This window comes from Peromyscus maniculatus, chromosome 8, assembly GCF_049852395.1.
Source record: "Peromyscus maniculatus bairdii isolate BWxNUB_F1_BW_parent chromosome 8, HU_Pman_BW_mat_3.1, whole genome shotgun sequence".
In the NCBI taxonomy this organism is placed as follows: Eukaryota; Metazoa; Chordata; class Mammalia; order Rodentia; family Cricetidae; genus Peromyscus; species Peromyscus maniculatus.
In genome coordinates, this window is record NC_134859.1 from 72035849 (window position 1) to 72060082 (window position 24234).

General features: G+C 44.3%; 1 protein-coding gene and 1 pseudogene across 1 annotated transcript in view; both read right to left on the minus strand.

Moving 5' to 3' along the window:
- The window catches only part of Appbp2 (amyloid beta precursor protein binding protein 2), a 49652-nt gene extending 27964 nt beyond the window's left edge, over positions 1-21688 (minus strand). The window contains exon 1 of the mRNA XM_006983184.4: positions 21270-21688. Coding sequence (XP_006983246.1) covers positions 21270-21407 — 138 coding nt within the window. The 5' untranslated portion in view covers positions 21408-21688. The remainder of the gene's footprint in view (positions 1-21269) is intronic.
- LOC121831400 (proteasome subunit beta type-3 pseudogene) lies at positions 16398-17287 on the minus strand (annotated as a pseudogene).
- Positions 21689-24234: the final 2546 nt, after the last annotated feature.

The following is a 24234-nucleotide window of genomic DNA, read 5'->3' on the forward strand; positions in this document are numbered from 1 at the left end:
GTTTAGGAAGGAGAACAGAACCATGTTCTTCATGGAGTGAAGATATTTAAATTAACGTTAAAACCTGGTTCATAAGGAGAGAACTGCTTTTGGAAATGGCTTTTCTTTTTTCTTTCTTTCTTTTTAAGGTTTATTTATGTACTTTACATATATGGGTGTTTTGCCTGTATGTACAGTTGCACACCAGAAGGCATTAGATCCCATGGGGACTACAGATATAGATGCTGGTGAGCCACCATGTGGTTGCTAGGAATTGAACTCAGGACCTCTGGAAGAGCAGCCAGTGCTCTTAACCTCTGAGCTATCCCTCCGGCCCCTGGGATTTTTCTACTACAGAAAAATTCACTAGTACCAAGCAGTTATACTTACTTGACAATTTGCCATTACAGAATAATGCAGGAGAAATAAAGCTGAGAATTTATAACCAAATTCCGATTTTGTGGGCAAAATCACGTAAAGCAGAACCGAAAAAAATGTACTAACCAAGATACTCAGACATTCCCCCAAAACACTAAGAAAAAAATCTTAACTCCCAATGGCTCAGTGGGTAAAAAGCATTTGCCATGCTAGGATGAGGATTTCAGTTTGAATGCCCAGCACTCTATGGAGAAGAGGGAGGGAGGTGGAGACAGGAGAATAGCATACACAGTCGAAAAACAAGAAAGGGAGGACTGACATCCAAGGTTATCCTCAGACCTTTACACTCACACTGTAACAAGTGTGCCATGGTACATGTGCATACACATATATGCACTCACACGTAGAAGCTCTGAGACGCACACAGAAGCATGCATGCACACACATACGCACATACTTTGTACACATGCTCTCCCAAACCCTTGCCAAAATGACGGACTCACCACTATCAACCTGAAGGCTTAGAATTTTTTATAAAGTAGATAACATGAAACAAGTTATACAACCATTGTGTCTGCACTTGCCAGTCAAATAAACACGAGTCCAACTGCTTGTGTTGTGCAGTTCTTAATATCCCTCACTAAAAATTGGTATAACATACTAAATGGAGTTTGAAATAAAATTTAGGGGCAGTGCTTCCTTAAGATATGGATTAAACTGGGCAATGGTGGTGCATGCCTATCTCTGTGAGTTCAAGGCCAGCCTGGTCTATACAGAGATATACAGTTTGAAAACCTGCTCTGCCTGTTTCTATACTGAGACATTTAACTTTTCTAGATAAAATGTATTCATATTTAAATTACCAGACACAGGTAATGATTTAACAGTTCCATTCAAGTTTGTTTCACCCTTAAATTTATCCCAAAATAAAAATTAATATAGTTGACAGGCCAAAGGGGGGGTTGGAGATACCAACTTGAGATAAAAATAGTATCTAATCCCTAAATATTTTTTTAAAAAATTTTCATTTTATTCATAATTATTGTGAGTGTGTAAATGCAAGAACATGTGTGGAAGAGTACAAATTTCAGGAACCATTCTCTCTTGCAGGTTCTGGAGACTTAACTCCAGGCTTTCATGGAAGGCTTTTTTACCCACCAAGCTATCTCAACAACCCCAAATTTTTAAATGTTAAAAAGCTAAATCATTGGCTTAAGCAGTTTGGGAGGCAACTAGGCAGTGGGACCAAGTCCTGTGCTCATTGCATGAGTTGGCTGTTTGAAACCTGGAGCTTATGCAGGGACACTTGGCTCAGTCTGGGAGGAAGGGACTGGACCTCCCTGGACTGAGTCTACCAGGTTGATCGCAGTCCTCGGGGGAGGACTTGTCCTGGAGGAGGTGGGAATGGGGGGTAGGCTGGGGGTAAGGGGAGAGGGTGGGAGGGGGGAGAATAGGGGAACCCATGGCTGATATGTAGAACTGAATGGTATTGTAAAATTATATATATACTGAAAAAGAAAAAAAAAGCTAAATCATAAATAAAGGGCAGATTTTTTTTGGGGGAAAAAAAAAGCTAAATCGGCACTGGCACTGGAGAGATAACTCAGCAGGAAAGTGTTAGTCAATACAAGCATGAAGACCTAAGCTCTAACTCCAGAACCCTGTGAAAAAAAGAGGCATGATGTAGTATTTATAATCCAAGAGCTGGGAGATAGGGACAGGAGGATCCCTTGGAACTCACAGGCTAGTCCAGTTCATCTGGGCTGCTTAGTGAGCTCCAGGCCAGTGAAGAGACTCTGTCTCAACAAACAACAAAACCCAAAGTTAGAGTTTCTTAGCAAATGACACTCAAAACAGATCTCTGGCCTCTACACTTTGTGCACATACATGTAACCTGCACACATGAACACACAAAAATCAGAATACTAAAAGTGACCTGGTAACATTGACTTTGTAACCAATATATCACAGGCAAAAATATCAAAGAGATAAATAGTCACACAAAACTCTAAAATGGGGGCGGTGGTGATGCACGCCTTTAATCTTAGCACTCGGGAGGCAGAGGCAGGTGGATCTCTGTGAGTTCAAGGCCAGCCTGGTCTACATAGCGAGATCCAGGACAGGCACCAAAACCACATGGAGAAAACCTGTCTCAAAAAACCAAAAACCAAACAAAAACCAAAAACAAACAAACAAAAAAAAAAAAAAAAAAAACAGGCTTGGTGCTTTTACCTGTAATCTCAGCAGTCAAATGATTGAGGCAGGAGAATTGCTGAGTTCAAGGCTTGTCAAAACTATTCAGTAAGTTCTGGGTCAATTTGGGCTAGTGTAAAACCCCATCTCAAGAAACAAAAACAAAAATCTAAAATGTTCATGAATATAAAATACTACAAAAAATAAACGAAAACAACCTGTAACACTAATTAATAACATACTTTTTTTTCTTTCTTTTTCTTTTGTTTTTAGAGACAAGGTTTCTCTGTGTATAGCGCTGGCTATCCTCAAACTCACTCTGTAGACCAGGCTGGCCTCAAACTCAAGAGATTCGCCTACCTCTGCCTCTTGAATGCTGGAATTAAAGCACTGCCTGGCTATACATCTGTAATAGTATATACACAAGACGAGGTCATCTAATAAAAAGATGAACTGGGGAGCCTGACAGACGCAGCCTGGAAGAAGCAGGAGTCCAGCAGGTGAGCCCGGCAGCCACGGTATGGTGGGCCATCGGTGTTGGGTGAGGGTGGGTCAGCCACCAGCAGAGGTACAGGGCAGAGGCAGGCATTAGTTAGGGGACACAGGTGGAGGCATGCGAGCCTTGAACACACTAGTTTCCTGACACTCGGGAGTGAGGCTGGGCTGACAGTGGGAAGGTGACTACAGTGGTAGTCACTCCATGCAGTGCTCCTAAGAGGTGGTTTGGCTCAGAAATCCAAGTGAGTGACAATGGCTCATTTGGAACCATGTACCAGGCACAGCTGGCAGGCACAAGGGAACTTGTGCTCATCAACAAGGGTCTTTGGAATAAAAGGTTCAAGAACCAGTAGCTAATGATTATGTTCAAGATGCACATTGCCATAGCATGAGGCCAAGGCACTTTTCTACTTCAGTGGGAAGAAGGGAAGACCTCAGGGTATCCAGGAATGTGTGGACTGCTCCACTGATGCCTTCTGTTTTCCTGCCTGCCTTTCCCATGAGGTCCAGTCCTTCTCTCACTGTTCTGTGCACACCTTCCTAGCCTCTGCTGTCCTCTTCTCTTCACACCTCTCCTTTGCTCTCTAGAAAGATGAGCTGCAGTTAAATCTGGTGCTGGAACACATGGCTAAGACAGTGTACCTAGTGGTCCACCATTTTGCCAAAGCTGAGCAGACCATTCTATCCTCTAGGTTAAGGTGAACTGTTCTAGAGCTTGGCTACATCAGTTTCACAGGCTGCATCACCGTATCAGCCCCAGAATCTTGGTGGATCCCACACTACTATCTCCCTAGAAAATCCAGTGTTTCCTGCATTTGTTTTTGGTACTACTACTCTCCAGAGCTCATCTTTGGGGTCACAGATGAAACCTTGTCTATAAACATGTGGTCAGTAGGTTGAATGCTGGGTGAACACTGCCCTCTCCTTGGACAGCTCATCCTCCCCAAGGACAGTGAACTAGCTTGTAAAGATGATGGTGCTAGGAATACCAACCCAGGAATAAATCTGGAAGATGAACCCCAACTACACAGATTCAACCCACATAAAAGCTCATGCCTGCACAAAGATGTCCAAATCTCAGATGCCGCTTCTGAAGCTGGAACCCTGCTGGATTCCACACCTGACTGAAGGCTCTCCTTACTAGAGGCCTAGGTCCACAGCTTCTTAGATAAACTGCAGTGTCTGAGGATCCAACTCCTTAGCAAATGCTTGCTTCTCCAACCCCTTTTCAATCCCAGTCCCAGTGACTTACCATCCACCATTCTAGCAATGTAACCAACTCTCACCCTCCCTCACTTGAGGTGTTGGGGAAATCTGACAGGATGACACAACATGACTGTTGGCCTCATTATCCTCATTTCACAAACCCAGAGCAGCCCAGATTGACAGGTGCCAAAGTCATTCCTACCCACACTTTTTCTCAGGGCCCCACTGGACTCCCTCCACATCCATCTAGGAGTCCCAAATGGGCCTGGAAATGGGGGCCTATATTCCACCAAGCTCCTGCCCCAGCCAGGCCCCAAGAACAAAGGGTAGAGGTAAATGAATTCTTACCTCCCATTCTTACCAACCTCTAAGTCCTCCCTCAGCAGCTTCAACCCTGCAGTGGACTTTTAAAGAGAACCTAACTAGATGTGGACAGGGAAGAAAACTGAGGGCAGAGGGATGGAAACATAAGGACCTTTGCTGCTCACTAGGCTCCTCCTGTTCTCCCAAGCTCTCAATCTCCTCCAGCCACCCAGTAGCCCTTGTAAATAAGAGTTTTTTTTTTTTTTTTTTTTTTTTTAAATGTAAGTACCCTGTGTTTCTGGCCTTTTCTTTCAAGGCTTCCTCACTTTCTTCATATTCTGGAGGACCCAGAATCCCTGGTGCTTTAGTTTCCAAAGTAAGGTTTGCCTATGTACAGATACTTGTTGGATAAATTATTAGTCTTAAAAAAAAAAAAGTATGAACTGCCTGATTAAGAAGGGGTTTTTGGCCAGGCAGTAGTGGCCTTTAATCCCAGCACTCAGGAGGCAGAGCCAGGCGGATCTCTGTGAGTTTGAGGCCAGCCTGGGCTACAGAGTAAGTCCCAGTAAAGGCGCAAAGCTACACAGAGAAACCCTGACTCGAAAAATCAAAAAAAAAAAGGGGGGGGGGAATTTTGAGCCAAGTGGTAATGGCCCAAACCTTTGATTCCATCACTCAGGAGACAGAGGCCACCTGGTGTACAAAGCGAATCCCAGGACAGTCAGAGCTACAGAGAAACCCTATCTCAACACCAACACCAACACCCCGAAAAGAGAAGGAATTTTTGGTTTTTGCTGCATTTTGAGACAAGGTTTCATATAGCCCAGGTTGGTGTTGAGCTCACTATGTAGCAATTTGTGAACCTCCAGCCTCCAATCCTGTGGATTACAAGTGTTCACCATCAGCCAGTTTAATGATTAAGTCTTTTTTCAGGTTAGGGTTTCTCTGTGTAGCCCTGGCTGTCCTGGAACTTGCTTTGTAGACCAGGCTGGTCTCTAACACAGAGATCCACCTACTTGCCTCTGCTTCCCTAGTGGTGGAATTAAAGGTTTGTGGCACCACCTCCCAGCTTTATGATCAAGTTTTTTAAGAGCAAAGGTTTCCAGGAACCAAAGTAAAACATCCTATAATAAAACTGAAGACAACCATTGTCAGGACAATGCAAGACAGCTCCAAGCCCAGAAAACTTGGGCAGTTTAGAAAGGAATGAAAGCCTTCCTTAGTCCACATGATTCTGAACTGGCACAGCAGCTCCCCAAGTGAATTGAAAATTAACCACAATCTGAAAGGAAGTTTAGTCTTAACATCAAATTAGCATAAAAATCAATGTAGTCTAATTTCTAATAAAAATATGGAAGTTTTAGTAAAGGATATAAAAGAAATTGAGTGCAAGGCTGGGTGTGGTGACACACATCTTTAATCCTAGCACTCAAGAGGCAGCAGAGGCAGGCAGATGCCGGCCTATATAGTGAGCTACATGTCTCAAAGAAAAGAAAACAAAGGAACAAAGTCCAGAACTACTATATATTGTTCAAATCTTAGAGGGTCTTTTAATAAAAACTCAGAGACAGATATCAGGGTGAAAGCTGAAAGATCAGAGAAGCAAAGCAGCCAGAGCCACCACCAATCACCTAACCGACTCCAGGAATCCTGACTGAAATCCTCAATCTTCACCTGAATGGGTCTCAGCTGAGCTGCTTTAGTTCCTGTTTCCACAGGCCTTACAGACCTGTCTCCGCCCTGCTGTCACTTCCTGGGATTAAAGGCGTGTGTGCTTCCCAGAACTGGGATTAAAGGCGTGTGTGTCTCCAATGTCTGGACTCTATGTCTAATCTAGTGGCTGGCTCTGTCCTCTGATCCTCAAGGCAAGCTTTATTAGGGTACCCAATATATCACCACAACTATATAGGGAAAAAATATGGGAAAAAAAACCCACAGAAATAATCAATTAAAGCAACCGCATGAGCATACACACATACACTGAAAGTCATCTATCCTGTTTGTTTGGAACTAATGAAACATTAAAAATAAACCAAAACAGCCAGGCGGTGGTGGCGCACGCCTTTAGTCCCAGCACTTGGGAGGCAGAGGAAGGTGGATTTCTGTGAGTCCGAGGCCAGCCTGGTCTACAGAGGGAGTTTCAGGACAGCCAGGGCTGTTACACAGAGAGAGAAACCCTGTCTCAAGGGGGGGCGCAGGGAACCAAAATAAAAAAAACCTCAGAAACAAAAGGGGCTTATCATTTTTTTTTATACAAAAAGTAAGTAAGTTCTCCCCAAGTTGGGAGTAATATCATTTCATCTGTGTTTAAATATATATGCGTACATAAAAGTTTGAAATGACAGTCAATAAAAAGCTGGTATGTCTCTACCAAGGAGAAGACTGCTAAGGAAGCAGAGAAAACCACAACCTAATGGCAGAAGTAGTCAGCGCTAATGGAATGAAGACAATGAGGGTGAATATAACTCAGCACATCGTGTGTGTACATAAATCTGTCAAAAACACATTAAAAAGGTTTACACAGCTGCGGTAAAGAAGCCACATTTCCAAATCTCCACTTCCACCATTGCCTTCTTTGACTCCCCTTACTGTAACAGTCTGGCAGAAGTGGTCTCTCCATTACCCTTCAGTTTTCTGCACATTCTAACCATTCTGATCATTCTAACCAGAATGATCCCTTCAAACAGTAAACAGGGATTGGACATAGTGACTTAGAAGCCAGCTAGACTTATCTAGTAAGAACCTGTTCCAAAAAAAAAAAAAGGAAATTGGCAGGCAGGCATGGTGACACATACCTGTAATCCCAGCACCTGAAAGGGCAGAGGCAGGAGGGCTGCCATGAGTTTGAAGCCAGCCTAGTCTACACAGGAAGTTCCTGGCCAGTTAGTTGGAACAACAAAACCACCCTAATATGCCATTCCCATTTCAAATCTTCCTTATACTTGCACCCCCTATGTATTTAGAACACACCCAAAATCCCGGACGTAACCACCTCCGGAAAGTCATCTATCTGCCCTCACCGTTCTTTCCTTCGGCCCAGTCCCTACATCCCATCACCTTAGCTCTCTCTCATTTCTGACTTTTGGATATATAAGCCACTGCCCCACATTAAGCACAAGCACCAGAACTCTTTGGATAATTTATAACTCAAGTTGTCTCTACTAAGCTGGGTGGTGGTAGAGATCTCTGTGAGTTCGAGGCCAGCCTGGTCTACAGAGCGAGATCCAGGACAGGCACCAAAGCTACATAGAGAAACCCTGTCTTGAAAAAACAAAAACAAAAACAAAACAAAAGTTGTCTACTAACATGTTACTTCCTCATGGAGATCTTTCAGACTTCTCAATTTAAATTCCATTTACTATATTTTTCCCATGATACAGTGTGCTTTCTTCCAGAAGGAGACTCAAGACACACATGCATTAACCTAAAAGTCATCTATCTGTTAACCATTACTCCATCACATTCTGCAATCTAGGAAGTGGCTTCAGTCACTACTATATCCCCAATCCTTAGCACAATGCCTGGTACTAGACATGCATTAAAATTTTTGGAATAAATAATGCAAATCGGTAGTTACCCTAACCTTTGGATGGAACTTGGAACTCAGAAGAAACAAACTGAAGACAGTCTCTACTCTGTAGTTTATAATTAGCCAACCAAGTATTCAGTATTGTTATGCTGTTATTATTTATTCACAGTCCAGAAGTTGGTGAATATGACCAAGGAAAACTCTCAAATTTTACATAGATAAGTCGCCCCAACCATGTTATGAACACGTTATAAGAACATGTTATGAACATGTTATGAGAAAGTTCTAACAGTTAATCTTATATATTTAACTTTTCACAGTACCTTTTTAAAAAGTTTGTAAGTATTTGGCTTTATTGTTCTCTCTCTCTCTTTTTTTTTTTTATTGTTGTTGTTTTACAGAATTTATTTTATTAATTTTGTTTTTTTGAGACAGGGTTTCTCTGTGTAGCCCTGGCTGTCCTGGAACTCACTCTGTAGACCAGGCTGGCCTCAAACTCAAAATATACACCTGTTCCTGCCTCGGAAGTGCTAGGATTAAAGGTGTGTGACCCTACTTCCAATCCTTTCCAACCCTCTTTAAAAAAAATATTTGTATTAATTTTTGAGAATGTCATACAATGTTTTTGATGATATTCAATCCTGACTCCCCAAATTCTTTCCAGATCCAGCCCCCTTCACCGCCAACACAACTTTGTACATGTTTACACACACACACACACACACACAAAATCAAGTTCAATTTGTGTTACACATATTCTCTTGGTTGTAGGGCCACCCACTGGTGGTTGGGTTGGTTTCCTAGGGCCACATCCTTAAAGAAATTTGACTCTTCCTTTCCCAGTGGCTATCAGTTGCCAACAGCTCCTCAGGCAGGGGTGGGACATCATGTCTGAAAGACCCTAACCCTTCAGGCTTACACCCCCAAGCCCCAGAAAATGAGAAACTAAAAATCTAGTTCCAAGGGCAGGCTGACTCAATCATTACTCAATCACCCCTGCCACAATGTAACACTGTAAAAAGATTTCTGTTAAGAGATGTGCTCAAATGGGATAACTGCAAGTGTTCCAGGAAAGACCACTGTAACCTTTGTGTAACTCTCACTCCCACCCTGATACCCCCCTTGAGGTTTCAGGAAGAATGTACATGTGGACGTCACTGTACCCACTCTGTGATCAGATCATGATCTTGAGAAATTAGCCTCTAGACATAAATCAATCGAAATGAAATTGCATGGGAATTGTAATCTTGTGGTTTTGTGGGGTTTTCTTTTAAAAGTACCTATGTGGCTGCATTAAGATGCGACTCTTGCTCTCAGGACAAGAGTAGCCCGTCTGTACAGTCGCTTCAATAAACCTGGTGCTGTTGCATCAACTGGACCGGAGTCTGGGTTCTTGGGGCGCCCACTGGAGAAGGTAGTACCCTAGATTTTGGGGTCTATCAATGTCCACCTCCTCACTCCAGGCTGGTATTTTGTCTAGCTTGAAGCCTGACTTACCTGTCATGCTGTCACAACTACCATGTGTTAACTGCCATACACAGGTGATTTAAGCAACTTTTTTAGGGCAAAGTGCTAGTAACTGGAATAACAGCAACCTCACTTTTCTACTTAGGAGACCGACAAAAATGGAAAATTTTAGAACAAATTCTGAATATGGTCGCTTTAATTTATAGATAAAAATAGGTGTTTCCTATTTTAACATCAGATCAAGGCAGATTCATTTCATAAAACTCAGAGCACTGAGTTGTATCTTCATGGTTTTGATAGCAAAGACCAAAATGCTATAACAAGGAACACTGCAGTTATTTTCACTAATTTTTGGTGCTGGGGATCAAACCCTTGGTGTTGCACATGCTAACTGTGTACTCTACCCTAGCCCCACTTCTATTAACTCAATAAATCTCTGAATATTTGAATAAGGCACTGCTGTGGGAGGTTCTGTAGGCTGTGAATGTGTTGCTCTGATTGGTTGATAAATAAAAAGTTGATTGGCCAGTAGCCAGGCAGGAAGTATAGTCAGGATAAGCAGACAAAGAAAATTCTGGGGGGGCTGGAGAGATGGCTCAGCGGTTAAGAGCACAGACTGCTCTTCCAGGGGTCCTGAGTTCAATTCCCAGCAACCACATGGTGGCTCACAACCATCTGTAATGAGATCTGGCGCCCTCTTCTGTGCACATAATAAATAAATAAACCTTTAAAAAAAAAATTCTGGGAAGAGGAAGAAGGCCGAGTCAGGAGACGCCAGCCCACCGTCCAGGAAGCAGCATGTAATGGCACACAGGTAAAACCACAGAACATGTGGCGACATATAAATTAACAGAAATGGGCTGAGTTTAAGTGTAAGAGCTAGTCAGTGGTAGGCTTGAGCTAATGGCAGAGCAGTTTTAATTAATATAAGTCTCTGTGTGTGTGTTTACTTGAGTCTGAGCGCTGTGGACTGGGTGGGACACAGGAAAATTTTAGCTACAAGGCACTATGCTAGTTTGGAGAAAATAGTGGTGACCCCTCCCACACACACATACCTCACAGCTATACAAAGAACTATTCTCTGATCTAAAATTAATTATCATCTATCAGAGAAGAAAAACAATCCTCACAGATTTAGGAAGGTAGCTAAAGAAGTTTAAAAAGAGCCAGGCGGTGGTGGCAGCGGAGCACACCTTTAATCCCAGCACTCGGGAGGCAGAGCCAGGCGGATCTCTGTGAGTTCAAGGCCAGCCTGAACTACCAAGTGAGTTCCAGGAAAAGGCGCAAAGCTACACAGAGAAACCCTGTCTCGAAAAACCAAAAAAAAAAAAAAAAAAATTCCAGCACTTACTTGGGAGATCGAGTCAAGTGGATCTCTGAGTTCGAGGCCAGCCTGGTCTACAGAGAGAGATCCAGGATAGCCAGGGCTACACATTGAAACCCTGCCTAGAAAAACAAACACACACACACACAAACACACACACACACACACACACACACACACAAATATAAACTTGAGCTGGTGGCAGTTGAGATGAACATTCCTTCAATCCCAGCACTCAGGAAGCAGATGGATCTCTGACTTCAAGGCCAGCCTACACAGTGAATTCTAGGACAACCAGGACTCCACAGAGAAATCCTGTCTTGAAAAATCAACGAAACAGAAGCCTTGCCTAAAAGCCAGGTGTGGTGATGCACATCTGTAACCCCAGAACTCAGAAGGCTGAGGTGGTAAATTTTGTGAAGACTGTGAATTAATCTCTGTTAAATAATGAGACTATCTCAACCAAACAAACCAGGAACTAGAGAGATGGCTCCGTCATAGAAATGCTTCCATAGCAAGCAAGCATGTGGACCTGAGCTCACTCCCCAACATCTACACACAGCAAGGCAGTCTCTCCTATAATTCCAGCACTGGGGAGGCGGAGACAGGGTAATCCCCCCAGTTTGTGGGTCAGCTAGCCCCACTTCCCACTAAAACACATACCTCTCCCCCCATTTTTTTTCCTTTTTTTGAGATAAGGTTTCACTATGAAGCTCTAGGGACACAGACAGACAGACAGACAGACAGACAGACAGACACACACACACACACACACACACACACACACACACACACACGCTAATAAAAGAGACCCTTCCCCAAAAGCAAGGTGGAGCAGGGCATAGTGGCACATTCCTTTACTCGGGAAGCAGAGGCAGGCACATGTCTGTGAGTTCAAGGCCAGACCTGTCTGAAACAACCCACAAAAGGACCAAGGTACACAGCTCCTGAGAAATAATACCCAAGCTTGACCTCCGGCTTTCCACATACACACCTCACTGCACACACTACAATCACACTCACATACAAAACCAAACAAATCTGGTATGAACCATGAAATTCATGTAGTCTCCACAGAGACAAATGTAAAAGTACCCCAGTGAGGAGGGGATAATGATATTTTATATAGCAACCACTGAAATTCTAGACTAGAAAATTCTGTTCACAATACAACATAACCCATTTCTTTAAAACAACAACAACAACACACACACACATAAAGAAAGCAAAAAATGAAAAGAAAAGTGAATTTACAGCTGAAGCAACACTTAAGAAAGATATCTGGGGCTGGAGAGATGGCTCAGAGGTTAAGAGCCCTGACTGCTCTTCCAGGGGTCCTGAGTTCAATTCCCAGCAACCACATGGTGGCTCACAACCACCTGTAATAAGATCTGGTGCCCTCTTCTGGCCTGCAGGGGTATGTGCAGATAGAACAGTACATAATAAATAAATATTTTAAAGAAAGAGAGAGAGAGAGAGAGAGAGAGAGAGAGAGAGAGAGAGAGAGAGAGAGAGAGAGAGAGAGAGAGAGAGAGAGAGAGAGAGAGAAAGAAAGAAAGAAAGAAAGAAAGAAAGAAAGAAAGAAAGAAAGAAAGAAAGAAAGAAAGAAAGAAAGATAGATAGATAGATAATCTGGTCTAAGGAGATTGCTCAGTGGATAAGAGTACTTGCTGCCCAAGCAAGAGGACCTAAATTCAAATCCCCATCACCAATGTGAAAGACTGGGCATGGCCTAGCTCCAGGTCTAGTAAGAAACTTTCTCTCAGGATCAGGCAGAGTGATAAAGTAGGGCCCACCATGTCTTCTCTGATCCTGGTATACAGGTATGCAAGGGCACATACATTACACATTACAGACATTCAACACAGGCACACAAAAAGATAGTTTCCAGGACCACTGGAAAGAGCTGGGGATTTAGCTCAGTTAATATAGTACTTGGCAACCCTGTGGGGATGCTGCACGTCTATAATCCCAGTACATGGAAGGCAGAAGGATCAGAACGGTTTCTCTTATATTTTTGGTGGTGAGCCTAGCCTTTAACGGCTGAGCTATCCCTCCAGCCCCAGAACAGTTATTCTTAACCACTTAGGAAGTTTAAGGCCACCCTGCACTGTATGAGATTCTGTCTCCAAAAAAGGGTAATGGGACTACTTAATGGTAGTGGGACTCAGGGTCCTGACTGAAACAAGTAAACTGAAATTAGACATGCATTATACTAGAATGTTAGTTACTAAAATATCACAGGTGAAGCCTAATCCCAGCACTCTGAAGGCAGAGGCAGGAAGATCTCTGCAAGCTGAAGCCAGCTTGGTCTACAGAGATAGTTCTAGGACAGCCAAGGCTACCAAAGAAACTCTGTCTGGAAAAACTAAAAAGAAACAATCTAAAACAAACAAACAAACAAAAAAAAAAAACAGGATCTCACTGTTTGAATTAGGCTACCTATCAGGTTTGTCTTTAATTTCTTTCTTTTTTTTTTTTCTTCTTTTTTTGGTTTTTCAAGACTCTGTGTAGTTTTGGTGCCTATCTTGGAGCTCGCTCTGTAGATCAGGCTGGCCTGGAACTAAGAGATCAGCCTGGCTCTGCCTCCCAAGTGCTGGGATTAAAGTAGTGCGCCACCACAGCCCAGTGGTCTTTAATTTCTTGACCCTCCTGTCATAGCCTCCTAACTGCTGGAATTACAGGCACATGCTACCAAACCAGATTATAAGAAACAGTAACTGTGTGTTAGCAAGATGTTTCAGGAAGCAAGGGCTTGCTGCTAAGGCTTAGGACCTGAGTTTGATCCCTAGAACACACATGGTGGGGGAAGAGAACCAACTCCTTCAGGTTTTCTCTGATATCTACATGTGTATACACACAATAAATAAATAAATAAATAAATAAATAAATAAATAAATAAATAAATAAATAAATAAATAAATGTGTATGTATACATATACATAAGAAATGATAACTTTTAGAGCTGTGTAGGAGACAAACACAGGTCTATCTATCCATCACCCTATTCTATGTTTGTATGTGTTTCACTTAACATGAAAGGTTTGTTTTGTTGTTGCTATTTCTGGTTTTTTGAGACAGGGTTTCTCTCTGTGTAGCTTTGGAGACCAGGCTGGCCTTGAACTCACAGATATCCACCTGCCTCTGCCTCCCTGGGTACTGGGATTAAAGGCGTGCCCCACCACCTCCCGGCATGGTTTGTTTATTTTTATGGTGCTGTGGATCTAGCTAACAAGGACCTCAACATGCTAGGCAAGCATCTATTTCCAGCAGGGAAAAGGAGCTGAAGAGGTGGTTCAGCAGAAGCACACACAGCTCTTCCAGAGGACACACGTTCATTTACAACCACAAGCTTTCTTCCAGACTCCAAGTGTAACTGCTCAGGCTCACGCGCTTCTCCCCCCTTCTCTCTCTCTCTCTCTCTCTCTCTCTCTCTCTCTCTCTCTCTCTCTCTCTCTCTCTCACACACACACACACACACACACACACACACACACACACACACACACACTTTAAAAAGTAAAATAAAGGCCGGGCAATATGGCTCAGCAGGTAAAGATACTTTTCACCAAAGCTGACAACCTGAATTGATCCCTGGAGCTCTGGGAGGAAAGACAAACGACAACTATAAGTTGTTCCTCTCTGACTTTCACACAAATGCCATGGCATAAGTAAAAATGCACACGTGCATAAACATACTTACTCTCTCTAAAATAAATAAAAGTAAAACAAATTATTTAAAAAACAAAAACCAAGCATGGTAGTATGCCTACCATTTAGGAGGAAGAGCCTAGAAGATCTTGAGTTTCAGGCTAGCCTTGGCTACATGAGACCTTGTCTTGTCTCAACATCAGAGGGGTGGGAAGAAAAGGGAAGTGTTGGGGAACAGAGGAAGGAAAGGAAGGACATGGATGCTGGGGCGTTAGCTCACTCAATCAATAAAGTGCTTGCTTGCTCTGTAAACTGAGGGCCAGAGTTAAGGCTCCAGCATCCATGTAAAGGATGGCACCCTCCTGCATACTTATGACCCCAACACCTGAAGGTGGAGACAGCAAGATCCCTGGGACACACTGGTCAGCCAGTCTTGCCAATGAGACGCTGTCTCAAAAGAAATGGATGGTAATCTTGAAGATGGTACCCAAGGATATTCTCTGGACTTCACACACAGGTGTACATAAAGCATAAGTTTTAAAACATTAAAAATGGTATGTCAACCCGGTGATGGTACACGCCTTTAATCCCAGCAGGTGGATCTCTGAATTTGAGGCCAGCCTAGTCTATAGAGTGAGTTCCAGGACAATACAGAGAAACCCTGTCTCGAAAATCCAAAACAAAAACAAAAATAATAATAACAACAATAATAAATATAAATTTGAACTGCCACAAACATTGTAGTAGTTTCTATTGTTTAATCTTCTTTTTTTCTTTTAGGGTTTTATTTTTACTGGGTGTGTGCAGGTGCACAAGTCTTGAATGCTGTTCCTCAGGGTCACTGACCACCTCAGTTTTTCTGAGGCAGGGTCCTACAGTGGCCTGAAGCTCACCAACTAGGCTAGGCTGGCCGGCCAGGGAGTCCAATGTGGAGCCTGCCTGCCGAGTCTGACAACCAAGTTCAGGTCCTCATGCTTTTTCTTCCAGGCTTTTGGTTTCATACTTCGAAAAGTCTTCTCCATGCCAAGATGGCACTGCAGTGTTGGCAAGAAGAACACTTTCACTTTTTCTTTCTTTTTATGTGGTATTTTAAAAAATTTTAAATTACATTTAAAAATTCTTTAAGCAATAAATTTCAGTTATTTCTCCATGTAAGAGGCAGACCTGATAGTTTATTCTGTTGATTCTAATAGGTGTATTTAAATTTTTAATTCATGGAGTTAATTTTGGTACATGATCTGATGTAGTAGTCTAACTTATATACCAAACAGCCAGTTATGTAAATAAAGCATCCCAAAAATCTTTTCCAAGTTGATTTTAAATACAGCACTGTCTGTCTGTCTATCTCTCTCCCCTTCCCCTCTTTTTTTTTTTTTTCAATATAGTGTTCGAGACAGGGTTTCTCTGTGTAACAGCCCTGGCTGTCCTGGAAATTACTCTGTGGACCATGCTGGCCTCAAACTCACAGAGATCTGCCTGCCTCTGCCTCCCCAGCCCTGGGATTACAGGTGTGCACCGCCACCGCCACCGCCACCGCCACCGCCACCGCCACCGCCACCGCCACCGCCACCGCCACCGCCACCGCCACCGCCACCGCCACCGCCACCGCCACCGCCACCGCCACCGCCACCGCCACCGCCACCCGGCTTCAGTGCTGTCTCTTAACTTCATTAAATTGTTTTAGCTTCTTTCTGGGCTGTCTATTATACTCACCATTCCGTCTCACTCTATGGTCACCGTGCCAGTGTCACAGTATATTAATGTACAGCTTTCTAATATACCCAACTATCTTAAAGTGCACCTCTCTCAAACAGTGTTTCAAATTTTTCTTGTTTCATTTTCCCCAGAAAAAAAATTAAGAAAGGCAATTTGAGCTGGGCAGTGGTGGCACACACCTGTAATCCCAGTACTCTGGAGGCAGAGGCAGGCAGATCTCTGTATCAAAAAACCAAAAGAGAGAAAGGCAATTTTATTACAAAGAAAGCTGGGACCAGGGCACAGGGTTAGTTCATGTGGGTCTTCACTGTCCCTGTGGTGATCTTGTCATTTTCAACGATGTAAACAATGATGCTCATTCATGCCTGATTCGGCATCGGCATCCTGGAGGCCCACAGCATTCAGCATGGCTTGGGATATGGTTTCAGACAGGTGTTCTGGATCCATGTTGGGCTGCCAGAAGAGACTTGAACATCCCATACATTTGTTCAGAGCAGGTACCACTGACTATAATGTAATCAGTCACCATGGGCAGATAATGAGATCTAGAGAGCAAATGATGTGCTTAAAGGTCATCGGGTCCAACCCATCGATGACAGGCTCTACATAGCAGGGACCAAACTGCTTCTCATGAATAGGTTGGCCACCATGCTCATGAGGATATAAGACCTGATCTGCTGACCTTCCTTCAAGTTATACAGGTTCAGCTGGAACTTGAGGCTCTGGGCAACTGTCTGGATACCAGTGACCAGCCCAGCCAGGCCTATATAGAGCCTTTGACCCATAGGAAAAATTCCTGCAAGTTCATGGCCACCATCTGAACCTGAATTCCCAAAAAGCATGTCTGCTGCTCAATGGCCACACAGTTCTTTCCCATACAGGACATAATAGACATGAACATGCTCTAGTAGGACTCCACGTCCACGGATAATTTAATGCTTCTTACACTAAGTAAAATCTTTTTTTGTTTTTTCTAGACAGGGTTTCTCTGTGAAGCAGTCCTGGCTGTCCTGGAACTCACTCTGTAGACTAGGTTGGCCTCAAACTCACACAGACGGCTTGCCTTTGCCTCTCGAGCTCTGGGATTAAAGGAGTGTGCCACCATCAACTAACATATTAATTAGTTAACTAATGAATTTTGAGAAAGAGCCTACCACTGTAGCCCAGGCTAGCCCTGAACTCTGAAATGATCGTCCTGTCTCCTCCACCTCCCTAGTCCTATAATTATAGCATGAGCCACCAAGTTCAGCTTCAATTTATTTTCTAAGTTTTTGCTTTTTTGTTGTTGAGACCGAGTCTCCATATGCAAGCCCTGAATTTGTTGTAATCTCCCTGTCTCAGATCCTCAAATACTAGGGTTACAAGCATGCATTATGACACCCAGTTTTATTATCAATCTGTACAGTGTTTTACAATTTTTCAGCATGTTCTATCCATTTCTATTCCAAAATGATTCTATCCTTGGGAAAAAATATTGGGAATCAAAGCCATTAATTTTGTAGGGTATCAATTTTTATGTAACCATCTACTTACTACTTACTGCCTATATTCATTCATGTATTTTAGCCAGTTTTTCCTATCACAGACTTCAGTAACTATTTCCACCTTCTGTTTAGCTTTCCCACAAAAATCTCAGACTACTACTCCTTACCCTGAGCAAGCTCTCTTAGCTCCTAATTCACCTGTCTCATTTGTAGTTACAGCTGCTCTGTAGACCAAGCTGGCCTACAACTCACAGAAATCCACCTGCTTCTGCCTCCCAAGTGCTGCGATTAAAATAGCTGGCACTACTACACCTAGCTAAAAATTTTATCTTATGTGTATGAGTGTTTTGCTTGTATGTATATCTGTGCATCACATTATGGATGGTTGTAAACCACCATGTGGGTACTGGGAAGTGAACCCAGATCCTCTGCAAGAGCAAGTGTTCTTAAGCACTGAGCCATTTCTATAGCCAAATATATGTATTTTAAAAAAGCAACTTGAGGGCTGGAGAGATGGCTCAGCAGTTAAGAGCACTGGCTGTTCTTCCAGAGGTCCTGAGTTCAATTCCCAGCAACCACATGGTGGCTCCCAACCATCTGTAATGAGATCTGGTGCCCTCTTCTGGCATGCAGGCAGAACACTGTATACATAATAAATTAATCTTTTTTTAAAAAGCAATTTAAGCAGTATGGTGGTGGCACATGCTTTCAATTCCAGCACATAGGAGGCAGAGGCAGGTGGATCTCTGAGTTTGAAGCCAGCCTAAGAACAGCCAGGGCTACTCAAAGAGAAAGCCTGTCTCCAAAAAAAAAAAAAAGGAAGGAAGAAAAGAAATTTCAAAAACTTCAAGGCCTGGTAGGGCTAATGAGTTAATTCAAGGACCAGGTAACTTAGTGAAACATTGTATCAAAGTGAAAAGTAGAAAGGGTAGTGGGTGAGTGGTGGCTTAGGCCTTTATTTTTATGAGACAAGGTCTCTCAGTGTATTTCTGGGTACCTTGGAACTCCTTATATATACAGACTAGGCTGGCCTCAAACTCACAGGAGATTGGCCTGGCACTATAATCTGTGCCCCAGGCTTAAATCCCAGCACCAGGGAGGCAGAGCAGGTCTGAGTCAAGACATTTATCTGGTCTACAGAGTTCCAGGGCAGCCAGGGCTACAACAGTTGAAATGCTTTCCTCAATACTCTACCTCAGATATCTTAAACAAGATAATGTAGATGAAAGTATTTAACACCTCTCCAAGCACACCATCAGGGTTCACATGAAGTATCTAACTATAAACTAGTAAAGTGTACCCAAAAGAAGCAGTATGAAAACTGAACCACACGAAGACAGACCCATGACAAGAGCACTAACTGTTCACACTCACTAATAATCTTCAAAGGAAAAGCTTTAGTTTTGGTGGAAGTAAAAAATACGGTGATGTAACTTTTTAAATGATTTATTTATTTTTATTTTCTGTGCATTAGTGTTTTGCCTACATTTATGTCCATATGAGGGTGTCAGATCCCCTGGAATTGGAGTTACAGATATTTGTAATTGTCATGTTGGTCCCCTGGAAGAGTAGCTAATGTTCTCAATCACTGAGCCATCTCTCCAGCCCCTATTTCTTAATTTCTTTTTTTTTGTTGTTGTTGTTTTTCGAGACAGGGTTTCTCTGTGTAGCTTTGTGCCTTTCCTGGAACTCACTTGGTAGCCCAGGCTGGCCTTGAACTCACAGAGATCCGCCTGCTTCTACCTCCCGAGTGCTGGGATTAAAGGCGTGCGCCACCACCGCCCGGCCTTATTTCTTAATTTCTTACAGAAGAAAGCTAACTAAAAAGTGGCAAAAAGGCCGGGGGTTGGTGGTGGCGCACGCCTTTAATCCCAGCACTCGGGAGGCAGAGCCAGGCGGATCTCTGAGTTCGAGGCCAGCCTGGGCTACAGAGCGAGAGCCAGGACACAAGAAGAAACTGTCTTGAAAAACCAAAAAAAAAAAAGATACTAAAGTATTTCGACAGAATCCAAGTAGTAGAAGTATTTTTCCTGGTTAGATTCCGAGTGACTGGCTCTAAAAGATGTACACGTCTGCATACGACTTAATAAAACTGACAGAAATGGCGCACACTGCAGCAGTTTCCCAAGTTGAGAAGATTAATTTGTCCTTGGGACCAATGTAGCTTAAATGCATAAAATTAACATTAGTTACACACGAAAGTAAATCAATGTTTCAACCCCTTTGGAATGGAGGGAGGTTTCCTTCTAAACCCAAAAATTATAATACACGTTATCAAAATGAATCTTCTCCAAACAGCTAGGAGGGAAATGACTTGAACTGTTCAAAGCTGGTGCAAAGCAGCAGGATTTTAAAGACTGCAGTATGTCAGCTGCTAATTCTAAAAAAGTGTTCTCAAGCTGGAAAAATCAGACAATCTCTCTAAAAAAACAAATGCCCTCAAACATCACACATACATAAAAGAACGTATACATCTACTAAGTATCAAATTACACCGTTGGAGACAACTTACTAATTAAGGAGTATTTAACATCTAAAAATAAAAATAAAACCTCTACTGGTCATATTTTGCAAAGGTGGCAACTGCAAACTGGAGTTCTCGCTGACTCAAAGCAAGGATCAGTGAATAAATCCAGTGTTCACACTCCAATGTGGGGGAGAGGAAAAGGGAGGCTCCGAGTCCACAAAGTTCTCCTCCCTCTCAGAACACTGCAAAAATTGTCTACGTCTAAGGACACTTACCCTTGAAACTCCTTGGAGAGCAACTTGGGAGACTTTCTGTTCAGATTTTTGAGGGGGAGCGATTTAGGAATGCTGCAAAACTGCAATTTTCATATAGATGGGCCTAATTTAGATTTCTACTTCTTTCCTTCAAGGAATTTCACGGCTTCCATTCTAAAGAGCCGGTCAACGCTCCCCTATTAATAAAACCCCTAATTCAACACCAAGCGTAAGCCGAAAAAACCAAAACAAAACCCGAAACCACACAAAAAGCTTTCAAGAGTATGCAAATGAGGGCCACAGACCATTTCCAATAATCCCCTAAGTAAATCCCATCGGTTTGTGAGAAGAAAGGAAAAAGGACAGAACTCCGACCAGCGGAGGGAGGAAAAAAAAGAAAAAGAAAGCAGTACTGGAGGGGGAAGCGGGGGAAGAGGTGCCGACCAGAACTGGGGGAGGAGCACAGGAAAGAGAGAAAAAAAAAAAGTCCAGCTGATGCTGACACTAAAGAGGACAGGGAGGAAAATACCCCAGCGACAGGAGGACCGGGTGGGACCGGGCTGGGCCAGGCATTCCCCGCAGGCCTACACCGGGGCCGCAGAGGAGATGGGGGGCAGCGCTCGCACAAGAACCCCCCGGGGGGGGGCCGCACAGCTCGGGAGGCAAACGCGGGGGTGGCGGGGTATCGGGAAGCCGCCACCGCAGCGGGTCTCGGAGGGGACCCTGCCTCCAGGGCTGCGGGCCGGGCCGCGGACGTGGAAGGGGGTGCGGCCCAGGGGCGGCGGCGGCGGCGGGGTCCGAGCGAGCCGGTCGGCCGTACCTTGTAGTAAACGTCGAACTGGATATTCTCCGGCAAGGAGCGGATGTCGCGCCGCGAGCGGATGTAGTTGTCCACGACAGCGGAGATGGCGGTGTTGTAGAGCGTCTCGGGGATCCACTCGAGCTCCACGGCCGCCATCTTCCCTCGCTCCTCCTCCGCCTCCTCCCGCAGGCCCCCGCCTCCCTCCGTAGCGAACCCGTGTGCGGCCCCGGAGGCTTCCGAGGGGCGGCGACCACGCGGGCGCGCGCCTCACGGACCCCCCCGCCCGGCCTCGGCGTGCGCACGGGGAACTCGGGGACGGCGGCGGCCGCGGGGTGACCGGGAAGACCGAGGCGAACGCAGAGCACGACCGACCCCAGAGCCTCACATCCCGGAGAGGAAAGCAAGTCCGGTTCCGTCCCGGCGCCCAGCTCTGCAGGGGCGGGGCTGCGTTGCGGCGTCATGACGTCAGCGCGCGCCGACGCGCCCGGGAAGGAATGCGGCAGGCGGAAAACTTGGGAGAAAGAGCGGGGGACCGCCTGAGGGGCGGCGGGGGCGAGTTCCGAAAGGGCAGCAGGGCGCGGGAGGTGTGACAGTGTGGTGCTCAGCGCGCTGTGGCTGCCCAGCACAGCCTTGCTTCGGTGCGTTCTAGGCGAGAGCCCTCTTGAAGTTTCAGGTTTACATTTAGAATCAATCCTTCCTTCCCGAAAGTGCACGGTGTGGCCAGGCGCGTTAGCACACTCCCTTTATCTCAGCACTCAGAGACCAAGGAGCCTCACTTCTCTGCTTTCCTGGGCGGCACAGAAACAGCCCACCCATTTTTTTTCCTAGTTACTGTTTTATGTGTATGGTGATAGGTTTTCCGTAAGTCGATAATAGATTTCTCTGCCAATGCAGAAAGCCAGATCAAGCCGAATTGAAAGAGCACACGAACAGATATATTTGAGCAAAGCAACTCCAAGCTGAGTCCTCCAGTCCCAGAGATGGGGCTGGAGAAGTCACATGGCTGAACTAAAGCAGGGAGCTCATATACCCTGTAAGTGGGGAGGTAATGACATGTTCACTATAAGCTGGGTTTATGCCCAAGTGTGGTAAAAAGCGGACCACTTTAGGTGGGGTCTTGGGCTACTGGCAACTTCAGGGGAGGAGCCGCCAAGAATGCAGAACTGGGCTTTGGGGCACTTTTTCTTTGTTTGAGATTCTCTGAGGGTGAGGTTCAGAGAGAGGGGAAGGGGGGCCTTCCAAATCAAGCAGGAGTGAGCTGGAGGTTCCAGCCAAACACATCCATGCCTGCATGGATGTCTGTGCACCATATGCATGGGTGGTGCCTGCAGAGTCCAGAAGAAGCCACTGGATTTCCCAGGAAGCTGGTGTTTTCAAATGATTGTGAGCCAACATGTGGGTGCTGGGACGCAAACCTTGGTCCTCTGGAAGAGCATCCGGTGCCCTTAAACACTGAGTCATCTCTCTAGCCCCCAACCCACCCTTGTTGGTTTTTTTTTTTTTTTTTTTTTGGTCTGGTTTTTTTTGTTTGTTTGGAGACAGGGTTTGTCTGTGTAGCCCTGGCTGTACTGGAACACACAGAAATCCGCCTACCTCTGCCTCCCAAATGCTGGGATTAAAGGCGTGCACCACCACTGCCCTGCTCTACCCACCCAATTTGAAGGCAAAGTATTCAGATGTTTTATCTCTCTCAGTGATGAGAGCTCCAAAGAAACCATCATTTAAAAACTCAGAGGCCGGGTGTGATGGTGCACACCTGTACTCCAGCAGTCAGGAGGCAAAGGTAGGCAGATCTCTATGAGCTCCAGACCAGTATGGTGTACATAGTGATGCAGTTCGTTAGTAGCCTGGTAGCCTGAGCTGGACAACTTTTTTTTTTTTTTTTTGAGGTGGCTATGCCAGGATGTTGCTTTGCAGCAGATTCTGACCTTGAAAGCATCTCCTCCTACCCTAGCCTCACAGTTACTGAGATTTCAGGCCTGCGTCAACATCCTTGGCTATGTTACACTGTTTATACGAGTCAGCTGCCTAGACACAAGAGAATCAAGCACTGCCTACTGTGAAGCAGAGGATGACCTTGAACTCCTGACCTTGACTTGCCTTTATCTCCCCGGCGTTGAGACTCAAGTTGTGAGTCACCACAGCATGCTACATTAGGTATCTAGGATAGGCAAAGTTAGAGACAAAAGAGCTGGAGAATAGAGGGTCACTACTTAAGAGAGTTCAGAATTTTCAGTTAGGGTGATGATAAAATTCTAGTTCAAGACCAGTCTGAGCAACATGAGACTCTGTCTCAAATAAACAAACAGAGCAAAAACAAACTAGATATTTAACATAGTGAAATTATTTAACATCAGTGCTTTTGTATCTGGCTTATTAAGATGTTTCCAAGTGGGGCTAGAGAGACCGCTCAGCAGTTAAGAGCACTTCCTGATCTTCCAGAGGTCCTGAGTTCAAATCCTGCCAACCACATGGTGGCTCACAACTATCGATAATGAGATCTGATGCCCTCTTCTGTCATGAAAGCATACATGTAAATAAAGTACTCAATATACATACATACATAAATACATAAAAAATCTTTTAAAAACAGATGTTTTCAAGTTTCATCCATGTTATAACATTCATTAGACTTGAGCTCTTGTATGCTCCTGTGGGTATGTACATGTGCACCTGAATGTATGGAGGCCAAAAACAATTTCAGGCATCATTCTCAGGCGCACATAGGCCTTATTTCTGAGGCAGAGTGTCTCACTGGCCTGGTTTGCCAAGTAATTGAGGATTGCTGGCTAGGCAGCCTCAGAGGTATGCCTCCCCAACGCTGGGATTGAAAGCATGTGCTACCACACCTAGTCATTGCTTTTGTTGTTGTTAGTTTTGTTCTTAATGTGCGTTCTGGGGAATAAACTCAAGTGCTATGCTTTCAAGGTAAGCATGTCTCGAGCCCAGATTTGCATTCTTTTTCTTTTCTTTTCTTTCTCTT